The following is a 12,944-nucleotide window of genomic DNA, read 5'->3' as shown; positions in this document are numbered from 1 at the left end:
TATATATATATATATAAGAACAAATTTATGTTGTAGTCCAATTTGCTTTGTGGCTACCAACCACATTCACAACATTTTGATTACGTTTTTTCTTTCATATTGCTTACACTGCATCTACAACGTGTTATGATACATGTTTCAAATTGCAGTATTTATCGCAAATAATAGGTATATATACATACAATAAGTTTATAAAAGATTTTAACGTCAGATAATTGCACATTTATGAAAAGAGTTTGAGCATGGCAGTCATCAATTGAACTATGCACTTCCGTATATAGTGTAATCGTCGAGTTTCAGTGAAAATTGAAAATTACAAAAGTTTTTGTGGTAGAAGATTTAAAAAAATGGTGAAAGCGCTCAGGAAAAAATTTATAGACACTTGGCGCAATTAAGGGCGAATGTTTACGGTAGGGGAATAATTAATGAACATATGCGCGGCGCTCCATCAGGTCGACACGAGCTCTTTTGAAATGCCCACCGTACAGCCTTTATGAAGTTCCACTCGCTTCCGATTAAGCAGTAAATCTTCGATGGTGCTCTCTTCCGCGGTTTACCTTGCTCCACTCTTATCAGCTTGGTGAGTTGTGGCACATATACGCTCGTTTGAGTGAGTGAGTAAGTGTGTGTGTGTGTGTGTGTGTGTGTGAGAGAGAGAGAGAGAGAGAGAGAGAGAAAGAGAAAAAGGGGGAAAGGGAGAGAGAGAGAGAGAGAGAGAGAGAGAGAGAGAGAGAGAGAGAGAGAGACCTCATCTCTATTGTTCTAGCTTTTCATCAACGGTTCGGAATGAAAGCCTTTGGAATAGAGCACGAATTGCTGGGACACAGCGGCGGGCGACCGAGCAATTAAAAGTGCGTGCGGAACTCGTTCCTGAATAAAGGAAAAGCTACTGTAATATTTAAAAAACCGGAATAATATTCTTTGTCGCATGGTTGTAACTTCAAATTAGACCTTGACGAAATTTAATAATATTTGTATTTTAAATTGACAATTGCAAGTCTCAAAAAATTGTGTGCAGCAAGACATGAGCTTTCCTTTCCTCCCCCTCCCCTTTATTCTTTACACACACACACACACACACGCGCGCGCGCGCGCGCGCACATACGCACATGTATGCATATATATATATATGTATAAAAATGATCTTTACGTAATCTCCAAACAATTTCCCAAGATTAAACTAATCTTATGTCCTCCTCCAAATCATATAACTTTTGCATGAAACTTTTGCATTTTTCTCTATGCTTTAATGCTAATGCTTTATTTTCGAGATATGAGTCTGTAACATTTTAAGTAACTCATCCTGTATATAATATATCGCTCATTCGTTAAAACAACGACATAATCAAAAATCATTATGTATGTGTGACAGATTACGAAAATGAGTATAGAGATATCGAGTAGAGAGAAGAGATATCATGCAGATGAAATATATAAATCTCGGCATTTATATGCTCGAACGCTTTTGTTGTGTAGCAAAGTGCCATTGAAAGCGTGTTTCAACGCGTTAAAAATGGTGCTATGTCATGCCAAAAAATTCGTAGGATGAAACAATAATACGTTCCGTGCAAAAATAATATTTTTCGATATCACAGCACACAATAATAATAGAGATGTATAAATAAACATTAAGCTGAAATTTAGATAAATTGTTCATCTGTTGTGAAAACGAGGTTATATATATATATATATTAGGTGTAGTAAAAAGAAATCTATTATTTTTGCATGAAATTGAATGGAAAAATAATGGATTTCTTTTTACTACACCTAATATATAAAGGAAGAGTACATTAAATTTTTATTCATTTCAGTCTTATTCTGCTAGTCTTACTCTGCAAATATGCACTTATTTATTTAATGTTTCAAGAGTAACAATAACATGTGACATAATATGCTATCAAGTTAATTAATTTAGCTTGATGTCAAATCAATGACGCAAATTTCATTTGCGAAAAAATACGCAATAATAACAATGTATACAATTACAAGTAATAATAATTATAGGCAACTGCAGTACAAGCGAAATGCAGCCACTCATAAGCTACAAAGTCCGCGCTCCACGTTTCCATACTCCAAGTTTCTCGCGCTACTTTAGAAGTTATTCGCCATATTTTATATCAGGCGGAAACCGCAGAGTCCACGGTAATATGAAATTACTTTGGAAGCCATCGCGTTATTTCTTCGTTTGAAAAGCAAGTGTACCCAAATGCATGCAAGTTAGCATATATGTACATGTTAAACTTCGAATAAATTATCATTTGCAAGAAAAGGCGCATACATTTGCGTAATAAATTTATATTTATATGTGAAAATTTATCAATAAAAATTTTAACGTCTTTAATTTCTTAATTTTTTAATTCATTTATTTATTAATAGTTTAATTTTTTAATATATCCCTAACGTCATATTTAATTTAAAGATACTTACGTGCTGCCTTGCAGATAGCCTTAATTTCAGGTTCTAATGGTTTAATTACTTTATCCTTTGGTGCACTTGACTGCATGGCTTTTACTGTCCTGGCCAAGGTTTGACAGGCCGCCCAAAGAATCTGTACATTCGACACACTCTTCTCTTCCTCTATACGAGCTGAAACAAAAAATATTTCATTTAAACTGATTCATGTTTAGATAAAAATTCTTTGCGGTCGAGAGAAACTTACTCTAACATTCTCGACTTTATTAAAAATTTAAATAGTCCTGTTAATAGCCTAGAATGAAAGTTTATATCGTGCTGATGAAAGCTTGAAAATCGCGCTCATTTTTCTTCACTAACATAATTTTGCATTTTTGCGATCATAAATTACTGAAAGAGATAGCTAGTAGAATTTATATTCGAAAATTATTACACGCTAGAGATTAAAATATTGCAAATATATCAGATGAAAGTCTATTTCTACTTAGAATTTAGTAATTTACTTGATATGTGTCGTATGTGTTGTGCGTTAATGTATGCGATAAAACTTAATATTTATATCGTTATTAAGTCCAATATTAAATTGAGAATCGTCAATATTTTCCGAATTATCAAAAAAAAAAAGAGAGAAACTTATGATCGATTCATAACATTCGCTTGTCTAATTTAATTTAACCCACATATCCGTTATGGTTCCCCGATCATTCAAAAATCTCAAGGGTACCGCCGTGGTGTTACTGCAGTGACAAATATCGCGCACTTCTGTGACATAAAATTTTTCAATAACAACGTTCGTCATGGGAAAATCCGGATATATATGTGAATTATGAACCATGTTCTCTCGACATATGCTCGCATTCTGAAAGGCCACGCGAGATCGACGTTATATATAATCCTGTTCATAAACAAAGATAAAACTTGAACGCTAACAAAAATGTAACGGTCATTTGTTGGGACAATAAAATGTTTTCATACGCACCCGAATAAAATTCAGCGATTTATTTATATCTCGCGCTGGAGATAATGCATTTTGCAACAGCCATTCGGCACAGATTCACGGAAAACAATAATAACTGCAATAGACGGAGAAATAAACAGTCGCGCGATAAACGGACTTTGTCGTCAATACAATCGAACTGAAAATGTGAATATCGTTTATATCGTGTTAAATATGGTCATACGATTTGCGCCGCATGTACGCGTGAAAATATTGTTTTGAAATATATTCGATGGGTCAATTAAATGGTAATATAACTGCGATATTTGTGTATTTGTTAACTTCACCGCGATTAATTAAATTATCGTTAAATTATCATGTCATGACATAATCGGCATTTAATCGACGGCATGAGCATCCACCTGTCGATTGACGATTGATGAACTGTAAATCGGCTAGAAAGATGTTCGGCATAGCCGTTAACGCCGCTAAAGTTAGCAAGAGAAACGGGATTCAGCTGGATTTCGGTGCTTCTAGCGTGATTTATTACGCGTATCAATCCAGATGGGGTTTACGGAGCGATTTCTTGTCTAGAGAAAATTACTCTACTCGGTTAGAGATTTTCCGTGCTCTCTTCCGTTTCAGCCTATAGGGTAACTTCGATATACGCCGCACCTATTAAAAACTTAATTTATTAAGTATTATTTACTATGTTTATAGTAAACGAACTATATCAGTAAAAACTTTGTACTGTCTACTACTATGAAAAAAATACTAGAAATCCGAAATATCATATTTTCATATCAAAAAATAAACTTTTTAAAACTCTTGCATTTTTGCCGTATATATAGGAGTGAGATATATGGCTATTCATAGGAGAAGAGAAGATATGTACGGCTCATGAAAAATTTACAAATAATGCATATAAATAAGATATATAACAACGCAATAACTTATAAAATGTGTTTATCAAGTTTTATCAAAGAATAAGAATGGTAAATACGTATATGAAGTAATAAATAATAATTGTAATCTTCCTATATATATTACAAGTATTATGACATGAGGTACATATTTCATATAATGCGTTTATTGCATTTAATGCACTGAATCAATCTACGCATTTTGTATGCTTTGAGCTTAAATCCTGCTCGCTAAAAATGCCATATAGCCCGAACAGACATACAAGACAACATGGGACATACAAGACAACAAACTAAATAAAGAATACGAAAGCAAAGCACTTGTATTTTGCACAACATGCTTTATTATTCCACTACACGTATGTATCACGAAATAACCATTAAGTCTTTTACACGCTCTACAGTGATCATTTTATGTAGATTAGAATTTAAGATAACGTTATTTATTACAGACAAATTGATTCAACGGTAAATTCATTAATATTAACAGTAAGAAGCTGAAATCATAACAATACTAATATAACATAAATAATATAACAACAAAATATTGTAACTGCAGGAAAATTATCCTCACTCCTTTTATTTTTTCTGACTTCTGTAGCGTAAATCCCAGCACGGCGTATTTATCGAAGTTACCATATATAATATTTTCTCAAATCAGGGAATATTTCCTTTCACTGCAAAGAATGATTTTGTTGAAGTACATATTTAAAAGCTCAATTACACACAGATCTGAAGATAATTTTGTTAGTCTATCAAAATAATTATTTAGGAAGCATAATAGGCAATACTGCAAAAAGTTTTGACATTCTAGCAACAGCTTGAGTTTTATTGGGTTGTTCGGAAAGTTCGTGCTGACTAACCTATATAATTTAATAAATGTATACTAAAATTTAAATCTCCTGCGTTTCAATTTTCCTTCAACATCGGCATGAACTTTCCGGACAACCCAATACATAATTCTGATGATACAATAAAATTATTTTCAGAGCGGTACCAGAGCTAAATTTTTAGATACTTCAGTAAAATCTTTTTGTATATGACGACATGTATGCAAACACTACATATCATATGAATGAATAATAACCTTGATATAGACAAAACTTGGTAAGTTTTAATTCTTGGATTCATAATATAATTTTCATTTTACTGAGAACGTTTATTTAATTTAACATTATCGTCGCTTCCCGAAATGACCAAAGCAATTACAGTCAGTTCACGCTTGGGTTTCACAGAGAAGTGCGAAAGCAAATTATGGTCTGTAATAAGTGCAATATTACTCTTTATAACGACAATCATTGTAAAAGCACGAACATTTCGAGGACAGACACGTGCGTAATTAATCTCTCGCGATAGAAGGGATCTACCCTTCCCTGCGATTTTATCGTCGCGGCGAGTTACGGGGCGCAATTTTGTCGTCCAAATATCATTATCGCGCTTTTTCATAAAATATCCATAATATGTTCAGCAGGCTTAGTCAGCAAATTGCCGGTTATCTCCAGTTTTAAATTACTCGGGCTCAAATAATCGAATTTATGATTCGTAGTCGCGGCAATATCATTTTTTGCAATGACTATAAAATTCCAGTCTTTAAGCTAATCCTTCGCGGGGTATATTTTTATCTTCCCGCGACGCTTCAGAGAATGCCGGGAATAAACGTATTATCAATTTCGCCGCATAAGCAAGCAAATTTGCAACCGTAAACCAGTTGAGACCAAATTATCAAATCCGTCGCGCTATTTCAGCTTTATGACCCGCTCAGCTTTATTGGTGGTGCATTACTCACAGACCGCGACCGTCTGTCGCTATTTCCTTTTATCAATAGGAGTAGGATGAGTAATTTTCGTAAAAATTGAATATAGTCATATCGACTTGTCGGTTGAAATTCCGTTCGCGAGACGATATATGCATCCACCATCATGGAAACTAATTATTCTACAGCATCCAAATAGTTATTAAGTTCGCGGTTTTATATTCATTTGCCAGTCATCATACGGTTTTATTGCCAATATCACTGAATCCCTTTAATGCCTTATTGATCTATCCATCTTACTTTTACGGTTTGCTGTCAAAATTTGAATACATCTATTTGATGCAAAAAAGAAACAATTTTAATTTAAATCTTGTAAATCACGAAATCTACTAAATAAATATGCAAATATATAACAGACAAATATGCGTTTTTAATATTTGATCACATAATATTTAAATTTTGCTTAACGCCCACTATTATACATCCTATACAATCAATTTTCATCAATTTTATCTAAAATGCAAAGTACTTGAAAACTATAAATGGTAAAGATAAATTATCGAAAAGATATGGTATTTTAGACCATCGCTTTCTCGCGCAGCACTACTTACATTTTCCGCATATAAATGATCATTCATAAATTAATGCCTGGCGCTCTTCCTTTCTTTTCACGCAACATCGGATTCCAAATCGCTTTAGCGGAACGCATCGACTTCAATGACTTAAAACGACCGTAAAGTCAAAATGACAGACCGATTGCTCGACGTACGGTATATATCCTGGAATCTGTTTTCCTTCATTCTCTTTTTCCTCCGTTTTCTTCCGTGCTTATATTGCCGCGCGATGGACTTTCAGCGAGCGATTCTCACGCTTGAGCAGGTCGGTGAGTATCGATGTGGAAAACGGAGAAGGTTGAAGGGCCCGGGACTGTTTCAAGCCAGATCTATTCCATCTCGTATGTCGGTCCTGTCCCTCTTCTTGCCAAATGAAATTACGTTATTACGTGGCCGTTCATAACTGAACCGAATGTCATCGCAAAAAATTCCGAAGTCCTATTAAATCCGCCATGTATCCGTAGAAATTATCAAACTCCCGAATGAACGCGTCCAATTATTCCGGATAATTACTAGTTCGTCCGAGCGTACGCCGCGCCGCCGGCGCGACGGCGTATCGTTATTCTGACGAAGTTCCGCTCAGCGGTTTGCCAAAATTAATTGTCTCATGAAGATTGTAATTACTGCACCGCGAATATTTTTTCCGCGTTTATCAACGGACGCAGCGCGTAAGAAAGTAAAAAAAGAATAAATAAAAAAAAAGTTTATAAATGTGTCTTTTCAAATCTATTGTTTTATAAATTGCTTACACGTGATGGTTCAATTCTATACCATCGGTGTTCTAAATTTCATCCCGGTAAATATTGGTTATTGTATATGTGTAGAGAGATTTCAGTAAACTGTTTATTTATCTTTTAACTACGTGTGTCAATTTTCGTACTTCGTTACCAACTTTGTGATTGTCGCTTCATAAAAGCGGATGTTACTACTACGAATGTTGGTTAACGCGAATGAAATTAAATTTAATTACAATGGAATGACATATATTTAGAGCATTTCCTCTCTACACTGAAAAAAAAAAAGTCAATTTTAATAAATATTTAGTTCAATACTGCCAACTAAACATTTACTTACTCTAAATAAATATTGTAAATAAATACTTGTCCATTAAAAAGAATGATTGTTAAATCAAATTAATATTTCTTGTATCAAATAAATATGTCTTTATATTTAATAAATATTTAATTGGCAGTATTCAATTAAATATTTATTAAAATTGACTATATTCTATGACTATATCTTTTCAGTATGCGTTACTTGTCTTTAACTATCGTATTTTGCATTTTGTTTCGCATTTTTTTAATCTAATAATCATTTATATGCCTACCGCCATTTATCGCAAAAAATTCCGTATGTTATCTGGTGGCACCGAGCCAGGTCACACTGCCTATTCCTCTTTTATGTTCTCTCTTTCTTTCAGTTGTTCAGAGTTAAAAAATTTCAGTCAATCGATAAAGAGAAATGCTGGCATTAATGTTGCGAGAATTTGTGGTCAAATACTTATCGGTTCATTCGAATGAATCCAGACGAGTGATTTTTTTCTCTTCTCGCTCTCAATCGTTTCCGGTCCATCGACTTGTCTTTCACAAGGAAAAGCACTGATGAAATCAGTTTGGAGGAGATTAAGCGAAGCTAGACCACGTGACGTTTTACGCTCCAAGAACTATGCGAATTTCGAGGGCTGCTCTTGAGCTCTGCTTTCATCGCCGTGCAAGCTCCGCAACTCCCGCACTCTTCCTCTCTGTTACTCTTCGCCCTTTCTGCGACCTTGTTTTGCGAACACTCTCGGATTGACGAGCGTAACGATGTGGTCGATGCATGACAAAAGGGTGGATTGCACAATCCCCTATGTCATGCCGACACGCCAAACGCTTTTCCTCTATCCACTGGCACACATTGCGTCATGATGCTGCGTTCCCGCACATCACTCTACTGATTAAACACGCGACCAACTATTTTCCTCCTATAGAGAGATACCGGCCGCTGGATCAACGGTGGAGATGTGCTCGAGTTTAATCGCGAAATAAGATCGTCCGCAGCAGCAACTTTCTAACGAAGATGACCTGAGTGCTCTAAGCGTATGGTGACATCGGTTTAAAATATTTATGATGTGTGGCCGCGCTCTCTTATCTCCGCACGTAACCCCGGAAAGTTTGTTAGTTAAGCAAATTATTTTAAACGAGTTTTTCGATTAGAAGATGTATCAAGCTGCTATATCCCGGATGCTATCAGAACACTAACTCGGTCATCAAGATAAAAACGGTAAAACATCGGTATAAGCAAACTCTGCTGAAATTAAATTCTCAGGCCACAACAGTGTGGTTAACGTAGAACAGCGAACGGCCTATTTAATTTTTAGACTTTAAAATACGGCGACTTATTGTGTATTAATATATAATCATATTTAAATTCCATGTCTCTTGTACATTTATTCAAATTGTCTATTATTTCCTTTTACTTGTCATTTTACACGCAAATATATTTAATTTATTTAATTGAGATGTACGAAAACATTTATGCTAGCTGATTGGAATCGTCTTGTATCAATATGTACTTACGTTAAAGGTTAGGATAGGGGGCATAAATTCTTATATAGCGCATAATGCATAAGTCATAAGAAAATCAATTAATCAAAATCTTTTATTTCATGGAAAGGAAGGAATTGAAAAGGTTTGATTGGTTCATTTTCTTACGTATTATGCGCTATGCAAGACTCTATGCTTCTGTTCTTAATCTCTTAATATTAGAAGAATCGAGGCAGCCAATGGCTCCTCGCAAAATTCAAATTGCTATAATTTTTCAATTTTGCTTTCACATGATATTCTTATATGTTTTATCATTTTGGTAAAAAAAAATTCAATTATACATATAAGATGGTTAAACTTTTATTTAATTGTTGACTTAGAAAGGACCATTGAAATTAATTTGGCTTCCTTGTGTCTAAATTACATTCGCATATGTTTTATTTACAAGTGACTTTATGACTTTAAATGTTCAATAAATTAATGATACTGTCGTTAACATATTAAATATAACTATCTATACGTTTCATTACTTTCTATTTCATTACTTTCTATTTGTTTACGAAAAATGTTAGATTAGCTTTTACAGAGATTGTCAAATCTGATTCTTCTAGTGTTAATATGTATATAAATCTGATTTTTATGTTATTTAATAAGTTTATACATAAAACAACTTTACTGTATCTACAGCTTATTATTTTTAGATTAAATCCTAAAATAGAAAGATATAAAAAAGTTGTATGAAAAAGAAACATACGCTTCAAAGGATATCACGATGAGGAGTACATAAATTGGAATAGTACAGACGTTAACGTGGAAATCCTATCATCAACGATCTTGCGCTCGAGATAATTGATTGCTGTTCGTTCAAAGCTCTGTAAAAACGGAAAATCTATAGAAGATCGAATAATCGAGAGCTCTAACAAATAGAAAAATTCGCGCATTGACGACGAGGATAATTAATCGCCGCTGCAAACGCTATTACGGTGTATTGTTCTGTTCGTAAATTGGTCGTGATAGAAAGCGAACATAGCAACTGTCTTACAAAAAACACTATTAATAAATTCATCACGCAAAATTGATTGATTAATCAACCTCTTTTATCGATTGCAATAAGATAGAGTCCGCCAGTCTACTTAATTTCACGTTTAAGCGTATTAATAAAATTTATCAGTTTGATTATGAAGAAGACATCATATATCAACAAAATAATTAAAATTTAGAAATAAGAGAGATTATGACAGAATAAAAAAAAAGTAAGACAATGAAAAATTTAATAAACTTTTCTTATTGTAGATTATTAGTACATTTTTTGTATACTTTTTAGATACCAATTAACTATCTCAGATTATATCTCAATTTTCATTTCGAGCTAATTGGAAACGAATACGAGCGCACAGTTGTTTATCGTATAAAACATAATTCGAGCTGTTACCAGCGTGTCAACGTCTGAGATCAAACGTTACAGCCGAAACGGCGTATAATTTCTACTTTAACAAAACGCGTAATATATATAGAAATTATGAAAAAGTCAACGTTGTTTGACAATTTACAGGTTGCGTAAAACAAATCGAGAAAGAACTGACATCATAAAAAAAAATGGAAAAAAAAAAATTATCCATATAATTCGAATTTCAAAAGCAAAAAAAAAAGGACAAGTACTAATTTTTCGAATAATCGAATAAAAGGATTCTCTATTTCCTTTCGGAGCGGTTTCTTAAATTTAAAAAAAATTTTTCGAATCACTCAAAGAGTCTTCCTTTTCTTCCAGTTTCTTGCGAAAATATTTTTTGGGCCACCGGTTTTTCTAATACTTGTCCTTTTAATCAGAATTTTGTAATATCCTCATTCTTGATTACAACCTGAAATCTTTTTTACTCCTAGAATTCTCTCTTTTTTCAAATATCAAACATATACCTATCTCACTTCAAATTCCAAAAGTGACTAGTTCAGCTACAGAAAATAAATCTCTTGATGCGATTTCCTCTTTTATGATTCTAAGGATTCAAATAAAACAACAAGCGACAATGTCAAAATAGCATTATTAATGAAAATAAATCGTTATTAATGAAAAAATAATTTTTAATAATAATTTTTTGAAATTATTTTGACGTTATTTTTATGTCATTATAACTTGTGTTCTGTTTGGAAACATTCCGCAATTTTTGAAGAAAAACTTTTCATACGTGATAAACTTTACTTCGAGCGTTCGCGCGTCTAAAGAACGAAACAAGTTTTGCCGATAGAGGACGATCAATTTGGCACTGCAGCGGATGGTTTTTGATTTCATTTTGTCGGCAGGTGGACCGTTACTCTCGCGGTGAACGATTATTTGAAGCGCCTGTAAAAATGCCGGACGAAAGAGCAGTGACAGTTGACCACATAGTGGTCAATCCCGATTTCAATTTCAATCCCGATTTTGAGCGGTAATTATCTTTATCCATTGTTAAATCTTATAATTAACATTTGCATTTTTAAATCACATACACCTATTGGTATATTATTTAGAGTTGATAATCGAATGTTATTAAATAGCCAGACACTAAACAATGATAAATTCTTAACAATAGAGTTATTCAGTATTTACGAGTGTCCAATATAATTAATTTTCAATGAACAAAAAATAAGGAGTAATTATTTCTGACTACTTAATTATATGTTGCTTCAAATTTATTAAATATAGTAAATATATAGAGAATTTTATTTTGAATAAAAATTACGCTATAAATAAATTTTCGCTATAAATTGCGCGTTGTTGTCTTTTTGCAGGTTTTTACTGCTTCGCCGCAAGGGCAACTATATCTCAATTAGGACAATCGAGAAAACTTTTAATTGCCATAGTGCCAACGCAGAAGCATTTCGTTCCTTTCAGTATCGATGTTCTATAAAATTCACGAAGTTTGAACAACTCGATATAGCGCAATAGTCAATACAAGCGTTCATTTAATCGATGCCTACCTCGAGACTTCTCTCATTAACAGCGTTGTTTTTCTATCGAAGGTAAAGAAACGCCGATGACGCGCTGCCGGTCGACATTATTTGTAGTCGTTACGGGGAAACTCCACCAGGACTTTATTTCTACCGTCGTATAGTTTCCTAGCACGAGCCGGCACCAGCGGAACACCGCGGGCCATTGAAATACGAGCCGAGAGCTTTAGTACTCGAATACCGGCTGGGAGAGAACGCGACTGACTTTTCTTTTTGCTCCTGTCTTCTGACGCTAAAACCACACGGCGCGAGGGAGAAATAGGGGTGGACCACTGCTCTCTCGGGGGAAAGTTGCCCATTACATTTCGAACGGCGACGTAAGAACACGGTTAAGCCGCATTCCGACGGTATGGTATCTCGACAGTAATGCGCAGAAAAAGCATAGGATAGAAGCCATGGAAAGCGAGGATCTGCGATCATTGTACGCCACAAGACTGCGTCGAGAAAACGAGCGCTTTTCAGACCTTTCCTTTTAGGGTATTTGAAATTTTCACCGCAGCGCTGACGCAGAATGGAAATTTACAGCAAAGTATATATTCAACACAGAAATTGTCGGAAGTAATAAAATCGATTCTTGGAAATATAAAACGTTCAATTCATATAAAAAATTTTTAAAGATTTTTGTATTATTTTTTTTAACGCGAGGAAAACTGAAATCAAATTATCAAACTATGTATGTGTCACAGCTTCACAAATCAGACGATTCAAAACGATGATGACTGCTTTGAGACTTTCAATGAGTGACTTTTTGTCAAAGTCCAACGTTAGCGGATCCACGGGGAGAGCCATGATCCT

At 34.2% G+C, this 12,944-nt stretch overlaps 1 protein-coding gene across 2 annotated transcripts in view; it reads right to left on the bottom strand.

The window, feature by feature from the left end:
- LOC108690061 (MICOS complex subunit Mic60) overlaps positions 1 to 12,944 on the bottom strand; it is a 43,055-nt gene that overhangs the window by 9,636 nt on the left and 20,475 nt on the right. For both annotated transcript variants that reach the window (XM_018197143.1, XM_018197144.1), the window contains one exon: positions 2,428 to 2,586. In XM_018197143.1, coding sequence (XP_018052632.1) covers positions 2,428 to 2,586 — 159 coding nt within the window. The remainder of the gene's footprint in view (positions 1 to 2,427; positions 2,587 to 12,944) is intronic.

Source organism: Atta colombica, unplaced genomic scaffold (assembly GCF_001594045.1).
Source record: "Atta colombica isolate Treedump-2 unplaced genomic scaffold, Acol1.0 scaffold293, whole genome shotgun sequence".
Lineage (NCBI taxonomy): Eukaryota > Metazoa > Arthropoda > Insecta > Hymenoptera > Formicidae > Atta > Atta colombica.
This window is presented reverse-complemented; position numbering and strand designations above follow the sequence as displayed.